Source organism: Branchiostoma floridae, chromosome 11, assembly GCF_000003815.2.
Source record: "Branchiostoma floridae strain S238N-H82 chromosome 11, Bfl_VNyyK, whole genome shotgun sequence".
Classification (NCBI taxonomy): domain Eukaryota; kingdom Metazoa; phylum Chordata; class Leptocardii; order Amphioxiformes; family Branchiostomatidae; genus Branchiostoma; species Branchiostoma floridae.
The window spans coordinates 21,250,369-21,274,761 of NC_049989.1; the positions used below are offsets into that span (position 1 = coordinate 21,250,369).

At 45.2% G+C, this 24,393-nt stretch overlaps 2 protein-coding genes across 2 annotated transcripts; both read left to right on the forward strand.

Annotated features, from left to right (window-relative positions):
* The first annotated feature begins 5,575 nt into the window (after positions 1-5,575).
* LOC118426283 (hydroxyacid oxidase 1-like) lies at positions 5,576-11,425 on the forward strand. The gene is made up of 8 exons (XM_035835581.1): positions 5,576-5,759; positions 6,898-7,049; positions 7,205-7,451; positions 7,896-8,056; positions 8,595-8,686; positions 9,540-9,698; positions 10,206-10,275; positions 11,079-11,425. Exons 1-8 carry the CDS (start codon positions 5,620-5,622, stop codon positions 11,177-11,179), a joined length of 1,122 nt encoding a protein of 373 aa, XP_035691474.1. The 5' UTR covers positions 5,576-5,619; the 3' UTR covers positions 11,180-11,425.
* A 2,421-nt stretch (positions 11,426-13,846) lies between these two features.
* LOC118425379 (peroxidasin homolog) lies at positions 13,847-23,525 on the forward strand. The gene is made up of 12 exons (XM_035834187.1): positions 13,847-13,986; positions 15,439-15,575; positions 16,070-16,202; positions 16,633-16,850; positions 17,713-17,886; positions 18,598-18,950; positions 19,001-19,295; positions 19,757-20,115; positions 20,515-21,017; positions 21,360-21,520; positions 21,882-22,085; positions 22,539-23,525. Exons 1-12 carry the CDS (start codon positions 13,976-13,978, stop codon positions 22,562-22,564), a joined length of 2,574 nt encoding a protein of 857 aa, XP_035690080.1. The 5' UTR covers positions 13,847-13,975; the 3' UTR covers positions 22,565-23,525.
* Positions 23,526-24,393: the final 868 nt, after the last annotated feature.

Consider the following 24,393-nt stretch of genomic DNA (forward strand, 5'->3'; position numbering starts at 1 on the left):
AGATAGTGGATAATTAGATAATAGCCTAATGAGACGTTTTGCGCTGTCAGGCGGAATGGTTGAGTTAATGACATGTCCTAGAGTCCTTGAGAGTCTGTCACTTGTGGCTGGACAGTGTAACTAGTAATTATAGGCCGGCCTGTGTATGTAGATGCCCGCTGTCACACAGACTGTAACTTAGGGAAGAGAATAAGAACAATAATGCATATATTAATTTAAAAGGTTGCTAGTATTTCTCTTTAACGTGCTTGATTGCTTTTTGATTGATTTTATTTTGCACTTTAAAAAAATGATGACATACAGAAAATTATAGAAAACAAACAGAACGTGCAAGGGGGAGAAAAAAGCCATGTGCCTTATACAAACTCTTCCCCCGTCAAAATGTACAAATCATAATGCAATTAAATTGATATGAAGATTACACATCAAACAATAATAAACCAAGTGAAAATAATATAACCCAGTGATCATCATCTTGAGGCACCTCCTCGGACAATGAGCCCCCATTTTACGTCCCTTCCAAAAGACGCGTGCAGCCCCAACCAAGATGCCAGACCCAGGATTGAACCACGGGGTCTCCAAGTTGCCGATTAATTTCAACCAGGTGCTCAACCTACAGGGACGTCCCTTCTCAGACACAAAAGTCCAGCAAACTTGTTATTTTCTAACTCCACCCAAGTGTAAAATGGGTAACTTGGTTCTACCAGTTATTCAAGGACAGGGTACATGAATGGCACAGATCGTGTGTTCAGTTTTGACTGCCATTTGTGAATCCTGACGTCAAGTCATCGATGCAAAGTTGCATAAATGGAAGCTGACATAAAAGAAATTACTTATGGGGAACTCGCACCCAGGCCATCCCCTTGTGTGACAAATGCTAAATCCAGCGCCACAAACATGTTCAAGTTGTGTCGACAAGTGTCCACTGAATGCCTGGTATATTTTCGTGCTGTACGAACCCTTTAAGTTTCTGTCAGGGTCATGAGTCAAACAAGCTTTGAACAATAACGACAGCAAGGAACTACTCCACTGGTAGTGGTGTGTGTATTCAACTAATAACGTTATGTTAAGTGCTGAGTAGAGAAAAACATTTGTAAAGTATTTTGTGAGCCGGGGATCGAACTAACATATGCAAGGCGAAAGCTCTACCAAGAGTCGGCAATTCCATCGGTCAATTGCACTACCTTGGGACTATTGGACTACCTTTACCATTACCGTACGTGTAAAGATGGAACAGGTGTACGTACCTGCGGATGTGGCCTGTTGTAACGGCACGAACAACAGAGACAGAAGACAGGTCACCTTCAGGGACCACATGTTAGTCACTCCTCTCATGTCGTCTGCAGCTCTGAGTGGTGAAAGCGTGCGCCAACGCTCGTCTTTACCTACTCCTGACAATGGCCTTAGGCGCTAATCTATGAAATGAGCCGCAATGAAGACATTTGCCACATGTTCGTTTCCTCAGGCGCCGATATTCTCTCATCATTGAATCGGAAAAAAGACGGACAGCGATCAAACAGACGGCGGCGTCAACAGTGACAACGGCAAAACTTTAGTAGATGCGATGATTACAAAGTTTTCAAGAGGTTATGTTATACCCCCCTCACATTAGGCGCGATTCGATCGGACGACGAGTCTGCGAGCTCTAATTTACGAGGAGGCATGACCCTGATGCCGACGAAGAAATGGCAGAGTTCCCCCTTCCCGCCAGGGTCATGCCTCCTCGTAATTTTGAGCTCGCAGACTCGTCGTCCGATCGAATCGCGCCTAATGTGAGGGGGGTATAAGTGACATGCATATCCAGATTTTACACCGCACATAATGAGATGACATAAAACTGTTTACGAATGTCCAGGACATGATTCGGTGTTAAGCGTTCACCTGCTTAATGTTACCGCAAAATGTAACAAGGTAATAACATAATGAGACGTTTTTAACTTACTTGAGTGTAAAATAAGTTAATGAAACCTTCAGGGTCTAACACTCGTCTGGCAACTGGACAGTGTAACTGATAATCACAAGTCGGTATGAAGGTACAACTTTTGTTTGAACCTTTATCTGTTCATCAGAAGGGTACAGGGTACATCAACCTGAAAAGAAGACTGCTTTTCTGAGAGGTCACAAGAGGTATTTTAGAGATAATTATTAATTCATGAAAAGCTGAAATCGGGCTGAAGGCCCCCTTTTCATATTGAGACCATGAGGGAACAGGAGTGTTAAATAAGATATATAACAGAAATACAGTTTACATCATTTAAAGTCCTACTAAGTCTTATACACATATTTTACACATACATTGTAAAAATACATTATAGCGGAGAGCTGCTGCATGATTCGAGTTCTCGTTTTGGTCGTTTCTGTTACACTAAGAGTCTTTTCAAGGAAGCTAAAGTTTTCATTTTATTTTTTTATTTAGTTTTGCCACATTTGTAGAAGGATTGACGTAACAGGTGACTAACACCTTTGTAAGATGTCAACCCAGACCAGACTGTAAGGTTTAAATCCACTCACCCCTACTCGCTTGGTGCTAATTGTACACCTGAGTAAAGCTAAGGGTACAACCCGCCGTACGTGCAAATACATGCTGTCTACGTGTCAAAACGTGGGCAATCTTTTGGGATCCGTAAGTGGTAAGAACTGCCTCCGCACGGACTCATATGGTATCCCACGGATTTTGGAGCACGCAGATACGCCGTAGAACTTGACGTGCAGGCAAAACTTTCTGTGGCTATGCCATCGGGCTGCGCATTGGCTCCCGTACGTGCCAGTACGGGCGATGCGCCTACCCTGTACAGCCTGAACGTTTTCAGAAATACTTGTCGGACGTGGCCTCCCCCCCCCAAAAAAAAAACGTACGGACAAATTGCACGTACGGCGGGTTGTGCCCTTAGCTTAGATTGAGGAAAGTCGTGTTAGGTGTCTTCCCCAAGTTTAAGACTTGGGGCTCTGTGTATGTCTGGTGGCATACTGCTTCAGATGTTGGGTCTCAGGTGGTAGACGTTGGCTCTTCTGAAGGTCGCTCGCTGGGGTTTTGGGACAACAAATTGATTGCTTGGACTCATATGTATGGTCGTTCTTGTGCTTTGATCTTGGCAGTAGACAAACATTTGGAGCATGTAGGCTGGTACCCTGGGAGCCAGACAGGACCGGGTAGCTAGCGAGTTTTATTCGGGGACCCAAGGCAGTCAGCCCGCAGATCTCACATTAGTGCTCCGGAGGAGTTTAAGCCTGAAGGAGTTATCGAAAAGGGCAGATGAACCTAATCGGGCTTAAACTCCCCTGGGCGCTAATAGGAGATCGGCGGGCCTGACTGTCTTGGGCTACCGAATAAACTGTCCTAGCTGCCCGATCCCGGCTGGCTCCCAGGTTAGTAGGCTGGGAGTTTGTCGTTTAGGGATTTGTAGATTGACAGACTGTCAGATTGTACATGTAGTATTGATGTGTTGCTTTAACGTCCTGCCAGCCCAGCCGAGAGAGTATTTCAGTTGCTGGTGTTCTCTAGTGCCTTCAGTATTAAGCATATTGATGCAAAGCGGAATTCATTTATATACATAACATTAAAATACACAGTATATAACACACTGAAAGTAGGATTATGACTTTCTATTGCTGAGGTATCGGAACAAGAAGAGGATTGTTGCTGTGTGGTGAGGCGGTCCTTGTATACCAGAATCTTTCATTTGTTCCTGGCAATTTTATCAAACTTTATGAACCTTGCAAGTTACATGAATGCTGAAAAACATTTGGCTCTATTTCATATTGAATTTTATTTAAAAAAAATGAATGTTGCTTTTTGTGCAGAAACCTTTTTATCTTCACACTCTCGTATCAGTTTTGGGCTCCAGAGAATTAATGCCATCCATATGATTGAATCAGCATGACCTTCCCGCTAAGATAAGACAGGCGCCATCACCTCTTGAGTATGACTCTACTGTAAATGGTCCTTTTTAGTTCAATAACAGTTATTTGTATCTTAAAATATAGCTAGTGTCCCATAGTCTTTGTTTCTGTCAGAGATTCAAGACAGGTGCTATCATTAAAGTAATGGGTCCTTTTGAATACCATTCTATGCAAACCATACATAGTAATTTAGCAATGTCGGTATCAATTACTTTGTGACAACCGTCATTGTCTAGAAGTGGTTTTAAGCAGACGCTATCATTACGATAACGTGTGTTAACGATTCAAAACAGGTGCTATCATTAAAGTAATGGGTCCTTTTGAATAAAATTCTACGTAAGCCATACGAAACAATAGTTATTAGTAATGTCGGTATTAATTACTTGTGACAGCCTTCATTGTCTAACATTGGTTTTAACCAGACGCTATCATTGCAATAATGTGTGATCATAATGTCGCGCCTGTTGCCAAATGGTATATGAAATAATCATTATTTGTAAGATAGATATCATATTAGGGCCCAGTGGCCTATGTTTTTGCTGACAAGTAAAAACAGATGCTGTCATTACAGTAATGGATACGTTTTGTGTCGTCACGGCTTGGGAATTAAATGATATGAACGAACATAACGAATGTAACAAAGAAATACTCCCGAAACACTTCCCATACTTTTTTTCTAAAATTGTCCAAGGACACTGAGGCACAATTCCTGTCGAGTCCATCCTAAGAACACTAGTATTAACACTATGAAGGGCAGCAGTGTGTGTGTATGCGCGTGTGTGCAATAGTACGTAACGTTACTACAGCATTCATGAATATATTTGTTGCGTGTGTCTGTGTGTGCATCAATGTGTGTGTATATCATTTTTTTGTGTGTGTGTGCTAACAAAGTCCTTTAAATACATCCGAGATGCGTGGAAATCACCCACCTTCTTTGGTGGGAGATTCTGGTTCTCAGAGGGGTCCGACGTCGTCAGGCGGGTAGTCAGCATTCACAGGATGTTTCAACCTTGTCCCGCTACATCCTCGTGCTGACCGGTCAGCAGTGGTGGCCAATCACTGCTCGCCTCGCCCCTCTGGTCTCCAATTCTGCTCGTCTCTCTTGAGCCACAGCCAACAGGAGAAGATAATGACTGCGTATCACCCTTCGACGCCCTCTTTGAAATGCACTGTTGAGTTCAGTAACTGTAGCCGAATCACGCTAGTACAAAGACGGTTGCGTAATGAGGCGAATTTATACACGAACTGGAAAACCTTCATAACCCAAATCATACAGTCTCATAACAGACATATTACCCTCCCACGCAGCACAGGTTATACTTGGCGCCTCTCAAATACGTAAGAATTTACTCCAAGCCTTCAAGGATTTCATCCGTTAATCACTGAATCATCGCGTCATATAATCTCCAAGCAAATCCTACGGTAGCATAAGATAGTATCAAAAGCTGGCAGAGGAGTGAAGCCGGCCTAGGAGTGTGTTTCGTTTCAAGGCAAATGGACACTTTTTAGCTAACTACAGTCCTTGACCAGTTTGGTACCATCTTATGCCATTGTAAGATCTGCTTGGAGATTAGCGTCATTGACCCCTGGGGGGTCGCGCATGAATACCGGTTCTGCTACCTTGGACCTTGAACACCAACTTCTGGAAGCCACTCACTTCCGGAAGCTTGTCTGTGCGAGCGCTGTTCCACTAAAACTCGAGTCCGTGTTTAGTCCACGATGTCTGTAGCCACTCTAACCTCCATAGCAGACTTTGAGAAGTCTGCGCAGGAGAAGTTGCTGGATTATGTCTGGTCGTACTACAGTAAAACTGCAGGCACCGGGCAAACGTACCAAGATAACCTGGAGGCCTTTCGGCGGTAAGGTGTTGACATTTGCAGGCTGTTTTTATTTTCAAGCAGATCCTACGGTAGCCTAAGATAGTATCAAAAACTGGCAGAGGAGTGAAGCCGGCTTAGGAGTGTGTTTGGCTACCGGGGCAAATGGACACCTCTTGGCTGACTACACTCCTTGGCCAGTTTGGTACGATCGTATGCCAATGTAGGATCTGCTTGGAGATTAGGCTGTTTGTGGAAACGAAAAAATGGAAACGTGTTCGTAAAAATGCCCGCAACTACTTTATTCACGTATTGAGTAGTTTGGTGTTTTTACCACACTTTTATTTTCGTTCCCGAAAGCTTCCCGGTCGTGCCCCGGTTTGGAAATGTGACGGCGCTATTTTTTCGACCTCTATTTAACCTTGATACATTATCACGCGACTTTGGACCCGCACGGGGTCGCGTGAGGACACTTATGCCAAAGCTCTCGCCAATCGCTAATTTTGTTTCTTACAATGTATTTTTCACGTTTAATTGCTATTTTACTGCTATTTTCTTGCCTAAATAAAATATTATGTTAAAATATCATGTTATCGAGAAGATTTTTCATAATTAAATATGAATAAATTATGCTTAACTTAATGACATTATTGGCCAAAATCCAAGATGGTGAACCATACGACTAGATCAAGAATAACTAGATTATTATCCTTCAAATTTGTACCTACCTGGTATTTTTTCATAAAATAATATTTAAATGTAAGTTTTTAGTCGTTTTCCATTGTCTTTTGCGATTATTTGCTGAAATTTGCAGTATTTTTATAATTCAAGGTGGTGATAATAAAGTGGCGAAGCAAAACTGGTATCTTATATATGCATGTCGTCATTTTTGTAGCATACCTTGAAATTTTGGGAATACCATTTTTCATGGTTCCAGCCAATAGTCAAATTGATGACGTCATTATTGCGTCATATTACGTCATAATAGCTTTAAATTTCTGAAAATCTTGACATTATGTCTACATCATCCTCTTAAAATTTGGTGATTTAAAGAAAAGGAATGAAAGAAAAAAAAGAAAGATAAAGAAAGAAAGACAAAGACACCAGCAAAAACCTGTCATATTTGCCTTTCACGAAACATAAGAAGCCAGTACTTAACCTGCCGTTCCCTCCCGCTCAGATACCGCCTCATCCCGCGCAACCTCCGTGACGTGTCCATCCGGGACACCTCGGTAACGGTCCTGGGCACCAAGCTGGATATCCCGGTAGCCATTGCGCCAACTGCCATTCACCGATTCGCTCATCCTGACGCGGAGTTGGCGACCGCCAAGGGTAGGTCAGGGGGTTAGAGGACTTTGTGTCCTCCTTCACAGACTTTGAACGGGGCTGGCTTTTATTTTATGGGATACTTTAAGAAGTTGTTTTCTATCCAATAAAAAAGAAATGACAAATAGATTAAGGAATATAAGAAGTTGTTTTCCATCCAGGCGCCGCCGCCATGAATACAGGGATGGTGCTGAGCTCCTGGTCTACCCGCTCCCTGGAGGAGGTTGCTGAAGCGGCTCCTGGCGGTGTTCACTGGTTCTACATGCTGTTCTTCAACGACCGTGGCTACGTGAAGCGCCAGCTGGAACGGGCAGAGCGAGCGGGATACTCCGCCATCTTCCTCACCATAGACCAGCCGTTATTCCCAAAGCCCGGGGCGTCACCTAGATCTTACCCGTTTACCGTTAGGTAATTACCTCCATGACATGAGCCCCCTAGCGTTTAACTTTGGAACTGCAGGGACGTTTTTGTCAACACATTCCAAAGAGGATAACTGAAGAAAGGACGGATTTCCATCATTTTAGGCATGCAGGTAGCTTAGGCAAAGATGTTCCTAATGGTATACACATGTACATGTTGTGCAATGGGGACTTCATTTGCATGATTAAGGAGAAATTTGTATAATTCCATCGTTTTCCATAACTTGACGTCAATAAATGTAACATGTAATTCATGATTTGTGAAACATAAACAGATACCAAATATGCAAATGAGGAATGTACCTTTTTTTTTGTTTTCGCACGCTCGCATCAGTTTTTGGGTTCCCAGAGAATGCCATCCAAATAATCAAATCAGCATGGCCTAAGATACATACAAAACGTCACTACCTAAGATCCTTGTCTTTCTTACAAGGTTTCCAAACATCTTCGAGACCGACCCGCCCCACGCGTTCGGCACCGCGGAGTACCGACAGAGCCTGCTGGAGCTGGTGAAGGAGTACGCCACGTGGGAGGACGTGGAGTGGGTCGTGGCGAACACCAGGCTGCCAGTGGTTCTGAAGGGGGTTCTCTCAGGTAGAAGAAAATAGTGCATTTTCCTTCCGAAAATACTTTCATTAGGTTGGTACATCACAGGATTTAGCTGGAGTTTTCTTTTACACAACCAGTTAATATCACTTTAGCTGACGTTTCGATAGACTATATAACCTAATAGCTTATATAACTGGAGTTCTGCTTCTTGCCGCTATATGTAGCCTATGTAGGTGGCGCTTTTGCGGCGAGAACACAAACCCAGACGACGCTGGGGTTGACATCCTTATCCAGATTGCTTCTTTCATCCACCGGAACCGCCTGTTGTCTTCTTTATCTATTGCCTTGGCCCCTCCTCTGCATTTTGTTTACATTGACAGACACATAGATTCGAACCCGAGACCCTTTGGTTGAACATTCTTCCGTTACGTCACAGCCGGAATAAGCAAACATCTAAGCCCATGTTGATTTGATTATAATGACATTGGCCTTTCGTTATTCGGTCAAAGTAAACTGAAACAAAAAAGCCTGAGCTACTCTATGCTGATGTCACCGTTTTGTACCCGCCCCGCATATGCTGCAGGGGAAGATGCGAAGATGGCCGTGGACCGTGGAGTGAAGGGCATCTACGTGTCCAACCACGGCGGGAGGGAACTGGACGGTGTGCCGGCAACGGTCAGGAGAATCTTACACTTAACCTTGTTTTACTATAGCTACTGACATACGATAATGCAATGCCACAATAGGGAGCCAGGACACTGTTTCTACCCGCCTCTTAGACTGGTTGGGAACCAGTGAGTTGAGCCGACCCTGTAACAGGTTAGAGATGTTGTTGTTGTTTATTGTTGTGTGCTGTGTGTTGATGTGCCACACAGGGATATCGAACTCGGAGATTCGAGGAGTAGAAAACTAAAGAGGGAGTAGTGTAGCAGTGGAGGTTCAAGCGCCGCCAAACTGACCATGCTAAACGGGACTGACCCTTCTAGCGTAATGGTTTGCGTGCTGGGTTTGTGATCTGGCGGCTCGGGTTCGGCGCGGGTTTGCATCCCGGGAGCCAGGAGACTGTTTCTACCCTCCTCTTACACTGGTTCCCATGCTAACCCTGTAACAGGCTAGAGATGTGCCACACAGGGATATCGAACTCGGAGATTCGAGGACGAATCTTAAAAAGAAAAGGGTAATATAGTGGGGTTCAAGTGCCGCCAAACTGACCGTGCCAACGTCGAGTCGACTTCTATAATAGTCAAAGTTTGACCAGTGTTAATATATGACTGTTTGTAATTTACCATGGTGGTAAGGGAACCATTTTCTCCTTTATACGTCGATAAAGATTTAGACATTCAGCTTGACTTTGTCTTACCCTGTTTCCTATTGGACATCCGAAATTGTCTTCAGCTTTTTTTGCTTTCATAGTTAAGGATCTCTTCAGTGTCACTGACGAAAGATAGTGGATACTTCAGTGACCGTTTCCAAAATCGATTAGTAAATGCTTCCTGACGCACTTTTAATATTTTCCCTTTCCCGCCAGATTGACGTCTTGCCGCACATCGTCCGTGCAGTTGACGGTAAGGCGGAGGTTTACCTGGACGGAGGGGTCCGGACTGGGACGGACGTGCTGAAGGCCTTGGCGCTGGGGGCCAGATGTGTGTTCATCGGCAGGCCCGCTCTATGGGGTCTGGCCCACAATGTGAGTCCGATCTTCCAGGTTAGATCTTATGAAAAGTAAGGCTGACGTTACATTTCCCTACGGGGGCCCGGCCGGGTTGTTTGTGGAAACGAAAAATAGAATTGTGTACGTCAAATTGTACACAAATAATGCCCACGACGGCACGACTATTCTCTTTACGTCTTGTGTAGTTTGGTGTCTTTTATATCATATCATTTCGTTCCCGAAAGCTGCCCGGTCGCGCCCCGGCTTGGAGATGTGACGTAGGCCTAACGAAGTATGTAAGGATCCTTCAGAGTTTTTTTAGTACAAAATGTTGGACATTTTCCCTGTATGTGTATCTATATAGCCGGTATAACCGCCGTTCGGCGTAACACACCAGCTTCGCAGGCACGCGGTGCGGCAGCAGCTGGTTATATTACACTGAACGATCCGTCACACCTAGCTTTTGCACATCTACCTGCAAGCGTTCTTTAAAACTACCCAGAGAATGTTAAATTCTTTATTCTATATTCTGTTTCTCTTTAGGGTGCAGAAGGAGTCCAGCAGGTTCTACAGATTCTTACAGAGGAACTCAGTCAGGCCATGGCCAGGGCAGGTACGGTATGTGTATACGTGGATAGTCCTTAGTAGGCTTAGGTCACATTTCCAAAGCGGGGCCCGGCCGGTCAGCTTTCGGGAGCGAACAGAATGACATAAAATACATCAAAATACCTAATATGTCAAAATAAGACTCATGGGCATGATTTGTGTATACTTCTAGGCATACATTTTCATTTTTCGTTTTTTAAAACATCCCGGCCGGGCCCCGCTTTGGAAATGTTACCTAAGCCTTACATGGCTAGGGTAGGTATTTGTTGATACTAGCAGCCAGTATCACATGACCAGAACAAGTACGTATGTTTGCCCAGTCGGTATCATATGACATGTACGATTCGTATCACAGGTGCATGTGTAGTCAATGTGTGTGTCTTTTCTATCAGAACTCATTCCTACATCGGTATCTTAGCATGAATCACCATATATGATCTGGTAATCACTTTATGCTTTATATCACTTTAGGTTTTAGAGCATAATCTTAATACAGTGTGATTGTTTCATGGAATAAAGAGACTCTTTTTACACAACCACAACTTTATATTCACCGACGTTTCGTTGACTGTCACCTTCCTGGTAGAAATTTTGACACATATGTACATCACTTACGTTTGAGACCGCATCTGTAAGCAGCGACACCTGTTCTGCAGTACAATGGGAACCGGTCAGAGTTGCTCCTAGGAAAATGACAGTCACCGAAACGTCGGTGAAACTAAAGCTGTGGTTGTATAAAAAGAGTCTAATCTATTCAGAGACAAAACAAATGATAAAACTCGTCATGGATGGTTATTTTCATGTTTTCAGGCTGTGCGAAGATATCCGACATCCAGCCGTCTCTTGTTGTGCACCAGTCGTGTTATGGCATACCAACTGTCAAAGCAGTGCCGACGTCAGATGAAAGCTAAGGTCACAACCGGCCTTCCCTTTTTAGATCGTTTGTTTTGGGTGGCCACGTTTGGCCACTTACGCCCATGTTTTTGCACGTTGAGACAGCCAGATGTACGTACTGCGGGTTGTAACCTTAGCTTAGCAACAGGAGAAAGCCTTTTTTCCAACTTATTTGTTCAAGAACACAATGATACAAACATTTTAAAAAGTGTGCAACAAAGATTTAAAAAATGTGCAACATGGTAACAATTACAGAAATACATGTAATAAGTCATATAACAAAATGGGCCTACATTCACATTAACGCTGGACTACAGTCCACTAAGAACCTGCTATGACATTAATTTAGAATTGGACAACAATCGTGTATGGAACTATGATAACATTAACACTGGGTAAAGGTCCTGTGTGCATATTATTTTGGAAACGTTCATCTAAAAATTTAGTTGGTATATATGTGTGTATATATCGGAAACGGATACTGATATAGAATGCTAACGTCAATTAGAAGATGTGAAAGGACAAAAATGAAGAATTGATATTCAATATTCAGTGTTTTTCTTCGTCTGTTCAACCTGTCTGACCACTTAGATTTCATAATGAAGGCAACTTGTTTGGGCAAAACTACGCTCGCATCAGTTCTGGGGATCCGCAGGTCAATCCGAATATAGTTCAGGGCCTAAAACTTCAAGATTTTTTTCCTGGTCAAATGGGTAGAAATCCTGGCAGTTTTGAGGTGGGTGTGACAGGGGAGGATTTCTACTTTCTGATTAGGGCCAAAAAGCTGAGTTTTTGTCGTTGCTGAGGGGTATAAAGTTGGCCTTCTCACTGGGTTGTGGTGCGGTTTTGAGGTCAGGGGTCAATTGTTTCAGATTCCCGGAAGTTTCACCGTTAGAAAACTTAGATACTTGGCGAAATGTGTTTTTTCGGATAGCTGAGATGTCGGGCTTTCATATGAGGGTATGTTTGTGTGCCAGTAACGTCAGAAAGTTGAGTTATTAACAGTTTCTTTCTCCTCTTTTTTTTGTACAGGGAACCATTGTTTAGAGGCTGAATATTGAATGACCTGCGGATGCCCTTCTGGGGTTCCCATATCTAGAGGATCTCATCCATATAATCAAATTAACATGGGCATAACGTCGTGATCAACTCCTGCAGTTGTCATACAGAATTCTTAGAGTCATCTCTGAGCTCAATTCGGGCAATACAGTTAGATCAAAGAGCATAGTAATTGTTACACAGGACAAGCGTAACAGAAAAGTGGCTAGCCCCAAATCTGTGGCAGATTTCGCAAACAAATTTGTGAATCATTTGTTAGCATATAAGCTATCTATGGCAGTAAGGTAGTCCACCCATTATTCCAACAAAGGAACCAGCCCATGGCCAGTGCTACGCCACAGACTGCAGCAGCTTTAATATACTTAGGTCTGTTACCAGTTATGCAATACTAACAAAGAAATTGGCTTGACAAAGCACCGAGAAAGGTCCGTGACGGCTCCTAACATCTGCTTGGAGACCAGACGTGATCTGAGAAGAGGAACGGAAACAAGTTTATCTCTCCCCGTGAACTCCTGGAAAACGTGCCAGAGGACGGTGACCCCGCGGCTAGCTTCCGGTCTTCTCTGCCATGTCATCTCCTGATAGCCAGGAATTCTCCGAGCAGAGGTTGGGTGGGGGCCACTTGATAGCAGTGGTCGGATACCTTACACCCCCACCCCCCCGCAATAATATAATATATAACTTTATTGCACAACAATTGTACGAGGTACAAAGTATGGCATCTACATAACTACAGTGCTATAACTTAACTTAGGGCTTATCTAACTAATACAGGAGTTGTAGTATGGGATAAGTTTCTTACAATCATTGGAGGCTTTTACAATCATTTGGGGAATTTCTAATGTCAATCCCGACCACTGCCACCGACGCCCCGACCCCCCTCCCTTCGACCCAACTCAAGTTACTCCCCAGTACAAAACCGGTGCGCATTAAGAAACAATACAAAATGTAAATGCCCCCAAAAGTCTCTGTTTGGAGAGTATTGATAGCCTGGGCACCTATATATCTCCTTCGCAGACTTTCGGAGGCTTTACGATGGTTCAGGATCAGGGTACTTTTCTCCAGAGTAACAGCTAGCTGACTAATCTCCAAGCAGATCCTACAATGGCATAAAATAACACCAAACTGTCCAAGGAGTGCAGCCAAGAGGTATATATTTGCCGGTAGCGAAACACACTCCTAAGCCGGCTTCACTCCTCTGCCAGCTTTCTCTATCTAATGCTACCGTAGGATCTGCTTGGAGATTACAAGCTGACCACGGAGCTGAACCAGACTACGTACTAAATCTTCTGCCGCCTGCCTGGACTACGAAAGCACCAGGCCTCTGCACATAAAAGAACCCACCCCGCTTATCGGATAATCGTGTTGGGTAATCTTTGACGTGAAGAGGTTTGGTTAATCGGTAACAGTATAGTGACGACCAGGGGCTAGTCTCTAACAGGCTCCACAGCCGGTCGCTGGAAAAATAGTACTGTAGAAATTGGCCCAATAGACAGAAAACAGCCTGTAGATAGTCCAGTAACCTACGTCAGAACACCCACCGAGAAGCCTGCGTAGGAGACTAAGAAATGCGCCAGAAGTTCGGCAGAGGAACCTCAGCCTGACTTCTCAGTAGCCGTACTTCCGGTGACGTCACAGCCAGCTGGCCGGGGGTATATAACCCGCAGGTGAGGTGGGCACGCACAGTTCACAGCCAAACTTCACAAGAAACAGGACAGACAGTTGGACAGTTTCACTGCAGAAAAGCAAGCAACATGTTTCAAAGGTAAGTTGCCTTGGGGTTGCTTTTGTTAACTGTTACACAAAACTATTCGTAAATATTTCTTCCGCAAGACTTGGAGTTTTAGGGTAGAGGTCAGGGTCACAGTCGTGGATCTGTTTCTTTTCTCTTTATTTTTTCCCTCTTTGTTTTATGTTCTCGCCGTGAGCATTCACGTCTTGTATATCACTCTATTAGCTCTATAGCTGCTGTTTTTTTTTTTTTTGGAAATATGTTTATCTACGTTTGACACAATTTTGAACATAACCAAAAAGTTATGCTATGACAACCTTCATCGTTCGTATTCTGCTCATTTTGAACGATGTTTCCTGATTTTTGCCATGTCATTGCCACAAAAATAATTTTTTGTCGTATTAGAACCTAAATTCACATAGAAAATTATCATTGTTTATATTTTTCTCCGACCAAACTTTCTAAGCTTTGATACTTTAAAAAGTAAAGTTCACACCATCTATTTTGACCCCCTTTTGTTGTTGTGTTAAAGATTGGCATGAAATCAGAAACTATTCTTCGGAAATCATCAAAAAGAGTTACACAAAACATAGGTTCTCTCTTATTTTCCGCAAAGTCACTTATAGCCTATCCACCCCCACGGCACAGTGGTTTGTCCCGTCCCAGGGGGATACCGGAAGTGCGCTTGTGGGCGTGGCTTGGTGACTTCCGGGGTCCTTCTGCAGGGCCGGGGATTTTAGCACCGACCTCGGCAGTTCTCGGAAATGTTAAAACTTGAGAACTGCGAAGTCATGCTGAGCTATAGGTTCTTTATCTTTGCACGAACTCGGAAGCCCACGGGTTGTTTTGATGTTGTTTAAGGTCAGGTTTGGCCGCTCTCCAAGCGACTTGATGGAACACAGCTGCAGTGACCTTTCTTGACCTATTTCGTAGTATGCTTATCTACCAACATTGGCGAACCGTTAAAACTGTGCAACGCTAGAAAAGAGTCATTGATGTAGCAAAACGCGCGTAAACTTTAAAATTGTGCAGGGCCTTTAATACACCTGCTTGGAGCAGCATGATTATGGTAAAACAACGTCCTCTTTTTCTAAGTACGAGTGCCATATTTACCGTCCCGTTAATTCTGTTAAATAGTATTTTGAGAATATCACTACATCGTACTTCTTTAATGAAAGCTTAGTAGTGACGCTGATAAAACAGCGAAATGTATCCAAAAAGGAAGAACAGTGTACCAGGGGAGATTTGGTCACCATAAGGTAACAATTGCTCGTGCAAATAGGAGAAATGTCACCCTTTATAAAAGATACCGGGGGTTGACTCCCTCCAATATATACGAACTTTTGCTGAATTCAAATATTCATTACCGCTTGGAAGGCCCGGTGAGGGCTAAGTTATTGAGATGAACGGTGTTATGGGGTTTCAGCGATGTACAGAAAAGTGTAGTTTAAAGTTTTTCCACCGTTTTTTTTTTTTTTTTGCCAGGTTACTTCTCATTCTGGTCGGCCTGGTTGCCATAGCGATGGCTCAGGTTTCCGAGAGAGAGCTGGAGGCGGCCGTTGCCAGGGCAACGCTGTCGGTGGACCGTGCCATTCAGGAGGAGGAGGACCTCTTTGTGGCAGGTGAGCAATTTTACATGACGGTTAAAGACAGGAAGTATGGAGATATGAGGGTTAACTCATGAGGAAGTATGGAGATATGAGATCATTGTAACGTAATTAATTTTGCTTGTCAAACTTCCCCGTTTTGAAGTACTGAGAAATTGAAAAGCAGCAAGGAAAATAACGTCTTTCCAACTTTAACTCGAAGACTTGAATTCATCGATGCAAATTGTTTTTGTTTGTCACATTGTTTACGTAGTCTGTTGTGTCAGCCCTCCACTTGTTATTTGTCACGTTATTGACATTATTTGTTTTAGCCACCAATTTGATATATTTGTGACATTTCCCATCTAATGTTTGTTTTTTTAGTCACCAAATTGTTGTTGGTCACATTGTTCACATTATTTGTTTGCCATGTTAAGCGTCCGATGACGACGCGTGATTCTCGCCGGCCGCCTATTTGTTGTTGTTGTTTATCATATTGTTGACCTTGTTTGTTTGTTTGTTGTGTTTAGCGTCCGATGACGACGCGCGGGTCTCCCCCGCCGGACGCCTACTCGCGATGTTCCGAAAGTCCAAGCCCGAAGCTCGCCCCATCGCACGGAGCGCCGAGATCTTGGAGGACGTCACTTCTCAACTCACTAGGACGTAAGGCGTTAGGTTGAGACGATAATAAGCTAAGACGTATGCATGTAAGAGGTTATCATAAGACGCTAGAATATAGCAAGAAGTCCTAGCTCGAGGCCCGCCCCATCGCTGACCTTGGAGGTCCTCACTGTCAACTCACCTGGTTGTAAGACGTTAGAATATAATGGAAGACGTTATGGCGGAATATTTAAAAACGTAACACGCTACAATAAGACGTGATAACATAAGACGTTATACCGGTAGTTTTTACATTAATTAGAACATAGACATGACAAGAGGACATCAGAATAAAAGATCAGTCTATGGGCAAATTTCTCTGGGAGCATGTTGGCCCTGGAGTCGATAAGCTTGCTTGTGTGGTCTTGCGTAGGCCATGGATTGGAAATAGTCTGACATCCTGTCTGAAAGTTTTCTCTCTCATCCCCTGCAGTGGTCAGACGGACGACGACTTCAGCGCGGCGTCAGACTCGGCGGCGACGCGGCGGGTGTGCACCAACACGGAGCTGCGGGCCATCCGCTGCCCCCAGCCCGACCCCGCCGTCAGGGAGTTCCGCTCCGTCGACGGGCGCTGCAACAACCTCGACAATCCGCTGTGGGGCGCTGCTATCCAGCCCATGAAGAGGCTGCTGCGCCCGCAGTACGCAGACAGTACGTAACGTCTTCTTCTTCGTTCGTCGAACTCAAGTTTGATATCCTTGCGAAAAAACACAATATTTGGCTCGATAGGTGATCAGATAATGTCTGGGGGCGTATTGACATTCCTTTGGTTTAGGTTCTTGCTTTGCGGTGCCGAAGTTGTATATATCACTGGCTATCGAACCGAAAAGACGATCGCGAGTTTTTCGGCCACAAACTTTACCTAAAGCCCGCCAAAAATGTTGTTACGGAACTCTATGGACTGATTCCTAATGCTGTTTCGCTTCGCATTTTAGACGCATAAACATTTAAGCGCACCGGGTCACCTCTACATTTCTCGATATGAGGGTTGGGTTGTTAACGTGCGGATCTAGAGGTCTGGCGCCTGAGGCTAACTGATATGTTCACTTGTTTGACCCTTCATGTGTGCAAGCCCCATCTAACGGTTCCCATGTTATTTTTGTGACCCCACAGGTGTGCAAGCCCCATCTAACGGTTCCCATGTTATTTTTGTGACCCCACAGGTGTGCAAGCCCCATCTAACGGTTCCCATGTTATTTTTGTGACCCCACAGGTGCGCAAGCCCCATCTAACGGTTCCCATGTTATTTTTGTGACCCCACAGGTGTGCAGGCCCCATCTAACGGTTCCCATGTTATTTTTGTGACCCCACAGGTGTGCAGGCCCCATCTAACGGTTCCCATGTTATTTTTGTGACCCCACAGGTGTGCAGGCCCCATCTAACGGTTCCCATGTTATTTTTGTGACCCCACAGGTGTGCAGGCCCCATCTAACGGTTCCCATGTTATTTTTGTGACCCCACAGGTGTGCAGGCCCCATCTAACGGTTCCCATGTTATTTTTGTGACCCCCCAGGTGTACAGGCCCCACGAGTCCGCGGCCGAGGCGGCGCCGCCCTCCCCAGCGCCCGGGAGGTCAGCTTCACCCTTCACGAGGACATGCGCACTACGTCCACCGTCAACACGCACCTGGTCATGCAGTGGGGGCAGTTCCTGGACCATGACATCACCCACACACCTGTCGCCTCAGGTAAACGGTCTTGTCTTATCTACTAGTACCTCATACGCATGTGATCTCAGGTAAACTGTCGTCTTCACTTTGGGTATCAGTTAAGGAACCGCCCAAAACACTAATAAAGTAACCAGAAATCGAAAGATGACAGTTCAGTGAGCTTGGAGATCACTGTAGCCAAAGAGGTGGAAGCTTAGATTTGTCCCAGGCATCACCCCAGGTTGTTGCTGTTCTTTTCGATTTTTATCTATGCCCTGAGACATATTTTTCTACGTACGCAAATAGTTTCATCACGTTGATAGATCGCTAAGTGATGGAAAACCTCGTTGAGTCACATCAGGGGCCGCATTCTTCACTCTGCAGCAGCGACAGCTAATGCAGTTCGAAGTTAGAACCTGTCAGTATAGCTATTAGGAAGATGACTAGAGCCGACGGAAAGTTGGAAAATTCTCCTGCATTGTGACTGAATGAAATCTCTGACCGACTAGTGAGCTAATTTAGGTCAACTTTTTTTTTGGCCTGGACTGATCCAGCCTTGTCAGCACAAGGTATCGTTTGTTGGCGACCTAACAAGACCGGATTCTTAATAGCTGAAGCCCGCTTTTAACGGTTGCTACCCCGCGCACATATTAGCGTTTGTTGGCGGGGTAGTGATCGTTGGAAGCGAAATAAAGTGGATTTCCGGCTACGACTTCCTGACATTTACTGATCGTTCCTTTGCCCCTCCAGCGTACGGCGGCGGCCTGATCGCCTGCCCCTGCGGCTCCCCAGACAGGCGGTGCTTCAACATCCCCATCCCGTCAAATGACCCGGACTTCGGGGGCCACTCCTGCATGGAGTTCGTGCGGTCCAGCCCGGCACCCAACCCCGGGTGTCGCGTGGGGCGCCGCCAGCAGCTGGATCAGATCACCGCCTTCATCGACGCCTCCATGGTCTACGGGTCGTCTGAGGAGGAGCTGGAACATCTCAGGGATCCATCATTAGGTGGGTTTTGTATTTCTCTTCATCGCCTTCTCTCTCCCTTCCTCCCTTCCCTCTCTCCACCCTCATTTCCCCCTCTCATCCCGTTGGGGCACTACAGAAGATCTGACAACTAGTTTTATGTTCCTCTTAATTCATTTTTCACTTAACGTTAGTTCCATGCCAGTCCATTCATTCACTATCGTCCCATTATTGTTGTTACGGTAAATCTTTGAATATTCGCGGTGGTATATTTTTGTGCTACGGTATTGTTTCCATTGCGAAATCTATAAAAATGACTCCTAACCCTCGTTTTTGCTTTGCCTGGATCAGGGCTTGGCCAGCTGAAGTCCAAGTCCAACCCGGGAGACTCCAGCAAGAAGGAGCTGCTGCCCAGTGCCATCACCGAGGAGTTCCACTGCCCGGAGTCCTCCAACCCCAGCAGCCGCAACCAGCCATGCTTCCAGGTAAATTGACGTTCATTTATGCACTAACTCTGACTCTAATTCCAACCCTAACCCCATCCGGCATCCCCGACCCAAACCCTTACCCTAACCTAACCCTAACCCTGACCCTTTTCAGCACCATCACTGAGGAGTTCCACTGTCCCGAGTTCTCCAACCCCAGCTACCTTTCATTTACACACTTCATATCATCAAAACGCTTCGAGTATTTATCTTGGAAGTTCACCTCTCCTCATAAGGAGATGGAGCGACAAGATATGATGATGACCTCTTTGTGTTACCTAAAGCTTTAAAACTATACAAGGTGCACCAAATCTAACCCCTTGTCTTCGTACATATAGACTGGAGACGTCCGCGTGAACGAGCAGCCTGTCCTCACCTCCATGCACACCGTCAAACAAAGAAACAAACAAACAAACAAACAGAGAAACAGTTCATCTAACCCGTCCCCTCTTTTCCTACAGGCCGGAGACGTGCGTGTGAACGAGCAGCCGGCCCTCACCTCCATGCACACCGTCAAACAAACAAACAAGCAAACAAACAAACAAACAAAAAAAAACAGAGAAACAGTTCATCTAATCCATCCCCTCTGTCCCTACAGGCAGGAGACGTGCGTGTGAACGAGCAGCCCGCCCTAACCTCCATGCACACCGTCTGGCTCCGGGAGCACAACCGCATCGCCGCCCGTCTGGCCGACATCAACTCCCACTGGGACGAGGACCGCGTCTTCTACGAGACGCGCAAGATCGTGGGCGCCATGATCCAGCAGATCACGTACGCGGAGGACCTCCCGATCGTCCTCGGACTCAACGCCATGAACGAGGTATGAGTTTACCACATTTATTGAAGGATTGACATAACAGGTGACTATCACCATGATTTGACTTGATTTGCAGCATGTAAAAACCCGGAGACAAAATTGTCAAGTTTGATCCACTCACACTGGGAAGGGCGTTAAACACATCTTTCAACGCTGTCTCAATGTTTGTTTCCTGTTGGAGTATCTAAAATGTGTCTCAACCTCCTTTACATATCAATTCGTAGTTATGGTACAAATCTTGCTCTCCAACAACATCTCTTAAGCGACACTGACGAAAATCATATCTAGCTAACTTCTATCTGCTGAATCGTACTAACCTTGGATGTCTAACCTCGGGCTGCTACTACTGGGTGTTGTGTCTAGCAATGTCGTAACCAATCACCCATTCATTCACTCATCCAGTACGGACTGGTGCTCCGGCGGAACGGCTACTACAGCGGCTACGACGAGACCGTCGACCCGACCATCTCCAACGTGTTCGCCACGGCGGCCTACCGCTTCGGACACAGCCTGGTCAAGAGCCAGTTCGAGCGCTCGACGTCGTCGTACAACCACAACGCGCACTCACCTGTCCAGCTGACGCACAGCTTCTTCAACCCGCAGCACGTGTACAACAACGTGCAGGGCGGGCTGGACTCCATCGTGCGCGGACTGGCCAGCACGCCGCATGAGAAGTTCGACCGCTTCATCGTCAGCGGCTTGACCAAGAACCTGTTCGCGGATCCGGCCGGCTCTCTCGGCCTGGACCTGGCGGCGCTGAACATCCAGCGGGGCCGCGACCACGGCCTGCCCGGGTATAACGCCTGGCGGGTCCTGTGCGGGCTGCCGCGCGCTCGCAGCTTCGACGATCTGGCTACCGAGATCCCCGACGCCTCCACAAGGGCCAAGCTGGCAGATCTCTACAGGTAAGCAACTATATGAGCGCGCCGAAACTCAGTTTTACACACTATAATACACACCTAACAAAGGAAGGTGTGTTCAAGTATCTAATGTCATCATCTGACTACGGTAGAATGAAAAAAAAAAACTATTTGTTTGTCTACAAATGTTTTAAGAAGAGAGAAGTATGTAACCTGCGGACATAAGTAAATCATATCATACCTTTCTTGTTATACCCTTTGTATAACTTACTGCATTTAGCCTCAATGGGGCATAGATATGCAATACAATTCATTGTCATTATCAATGATGACTAACAGTGGATGAAACTATCATGGAGTCATAAGTTGACTTGTTCTTCCCTTTAGCCACGTGGACGACATCGACCTGTTCGCGGCCGGGCTGGCTGAGCGCTCCGTCCCGGGCGGGCTCCTCGGCCCCACCTTCACCTGCCTGATCGGGCGCCAGTTCCGCGAGCTCAGGAAGGGCGACCGCTTCTGGTTCGAGAACCAGGGACAGTTCTCGCAACGTAAGTCGTTTCCATTGTACTGTATACTTTTAATAGCTTTATCTAGTCCGTTGCGTTGATACACATGGCAATTGGGACTAATTTAATGATCTATAAGTTATACAAATCGCCGCTTCTAGCTGGTTTGAGAACCAGGAACAACACAGACGACACCAGCTCCACGCAGCGGCATGTGTTCGAGCTGCCCGGCCTTCATTTATTCCTTCATTCCTGGTTTCTATTCAGGCCAGCTGGGTGAGGTCCGTAAGGTGACGCTAGCGAGGGTCCTGTGCGACAACACGGACGACACCAGCTCCATGCAGCGGCACGTGTTCGAGCTGCCCGGCCTTCATTTATTCTTTCATTCCTGTTTTCTCTCCAGGCCAGCTGGGTGAGGTCCGTAAGGTGACGCTAGCGCGGGTCCTGTGCGACAACACAGACGACACGAGCTCCATGCAGCGGCACGTGTTCGAGCTGCCCGGCCCGGGGAACCAGCGGGTGTCCTGCGCCTCCATCCCGCAGATGGACCTCTCCGCCTGGCGCGAGTCCGCCACCGTCGTGGGACAGGTCCGGGACTTCTTCACAGGTCAGTTCCTTCTCCTCACACCTTACATACAGACATGACATCGTTGCAAGCTGAAGGGCCTAGCAGAAGACACCTCTGCAAGGGTCTAGGGGGTTCCGACAGAGATGACACCGGTGCAAGGGCCTAGGGGGTTCCGACAGAGATTAGACTGGTGCAAGGGCCTAGGGGGTTCTTACATAGAATAATAAGATGGCACTGGCGCAAGGCCTTTGGAGGAGTGTTCGTGTTTACAATTCTAGAGCGACGGCAATTGAAACCCCAGCTGGGTCAGATTGTAGACTTAGCTTGAGAAATGGAGCAGGTTGTTCGCAGCTCAGCACCTATCAGGAAACAGTTTTAACTTAACTTCCATTGAGTTGTGTCAACGAAGCTTAGACATCCAGTTGCTTGAGCTTTGGTGTATACATGAGTTGATTTGTTGATTTTTACCAGATCTTTCTTATTCCCTCACAGACTACTTCGGTGGCCTTCGAGGCTGAAGGACGGAAGATGACGTCACCACAAAATGCTGCTATCCAGAACTCACACCTCCAACCTTGACACGATACAGATCCAGGAGGGCCAAACTTTACACTTAGAAACGGCACCAATACTTGTACATTGTCAGGAATATTATCTTGTAGATAGAATGTGTAATTTTGTCTCCGTATCTTGTAGATACATGTAAGGATAGAAGTAAGACCCTTCAAGCCTCCACCAGACTACGTACCCTGGATGGAAAATATAGTCAAATGTAAGGAGAACAATATGCCTCCATGTGCAGTCAGGGTAAACATAACCCTTCCAGCGGGCTCACTCCCCTGGCAATTTATACTCCTTATTTTCATACTATCTATGACCCCTCAGAAGGGCCTTGTGGAGGCTTAAACCTTATGCTGGTCCATTGTTGCTTGCTCATTTGCACCCATGTATTTCCTTCAGATTATGAGCTGGTCAATTAGCTAAAACTAATGTTGATTCATGAATATCTTACTACCAGACTTCGTATGTATGTATGTTGTATGTAAGAAGCTAATTGTATATTTGTATGTACATGTAAGCAGCGATCTTTATTGGCCTGACATGGATGATGTCTTTGGCATTTCAATAAAGAAAGAAAAATGCTTAAAGTTTGTAAGTTTCAGGTTAGTGAATCACAGTAAAACAACCTGTTGCAGCTATGGACCCGTGAAGCTGTTGTGTTACACTGAAGAGTGGTTATGATAGCCTATCAATACAGAAATATATAATGACCCAAGAATACTTATAATATAGGCCTTAAGGTATCACTTTTATTTGTAAAAGTACTAAGGATTTAAAGCCATAAGTACAGATTGTAGAAATTTGAAACTTTGAATCAGCACATTTCAACTTTTCTTGTATGTCTAGTTTGTATATACCACTGACTGTTACTATACAGATGCACTTTGCATTTTTAGGGTAAAAATACCCTTTAATTTACCTATGGTTTCTACAGTCTGGCCAAATATGCTTGTCTTGTTTATTTGTTACATTTTGTTTTCCTTGGCCTGGTGCCTGTTGTAAACATTGAGTAAGCTAGAGTAAAATGATGAATGAATGACATAGAATAAAAGCTTTATGGACACAAAAAGTACAGCAACTTATGGTATGATTGTCATCCAGCTAAGCTCACTGAAGAGATTTTCTTCCTCTTGTCCTGACAGAGAAGACAGATGCTATGTACAGTATTTACAGGTTCACTGTACAAAAGAAATTGTCTCTTTTGTACAAGCACGGCGAACAGCTTAATGGCCTGTCCTATGGACTGCAACCCTTTCCAGTAGCGTGCATGTTGGGTGGCAAAAAATTAGTAAAAGGTTACAATTCAAATAACTTTGTACAAGCACAAATCAGTTCTCCAAGCAGATGCTAAAGTGAAACATCTTGATTCTTTTTGACTGATGGCTTTAAACTTGTTGGAACTGCCACACCTGTTGGCACACCTGTATCGATGTGTTACTGCAATGTCCATTGAACAAAAATGAGTGCAGTTAAATTATTAAGAACTCCAGTTTATTGGAAGTTTATTGGAAGTGGTCATCTGCTGAAAGCAGAATGATGTTTGGGCATTTAATCAACATTAAATTGAGAATGCTGTGTTAGGAGTGAAGTTTATTTCTGACTGTCCTGTCACATACAATTGGCCTTGTTTATTTCCTAAATAGCTGTCATAACTGTTCCTTCATCAAGATAGACAGCAAGTACTTATTACATCATTTGTTGTCTGGAGTCAAGATGTACATCTTATAAGCAGATGAAGAGATGAGTTGCCACAGGGTCTGGATTCGGTCTCCAAGCAGATGTGGGG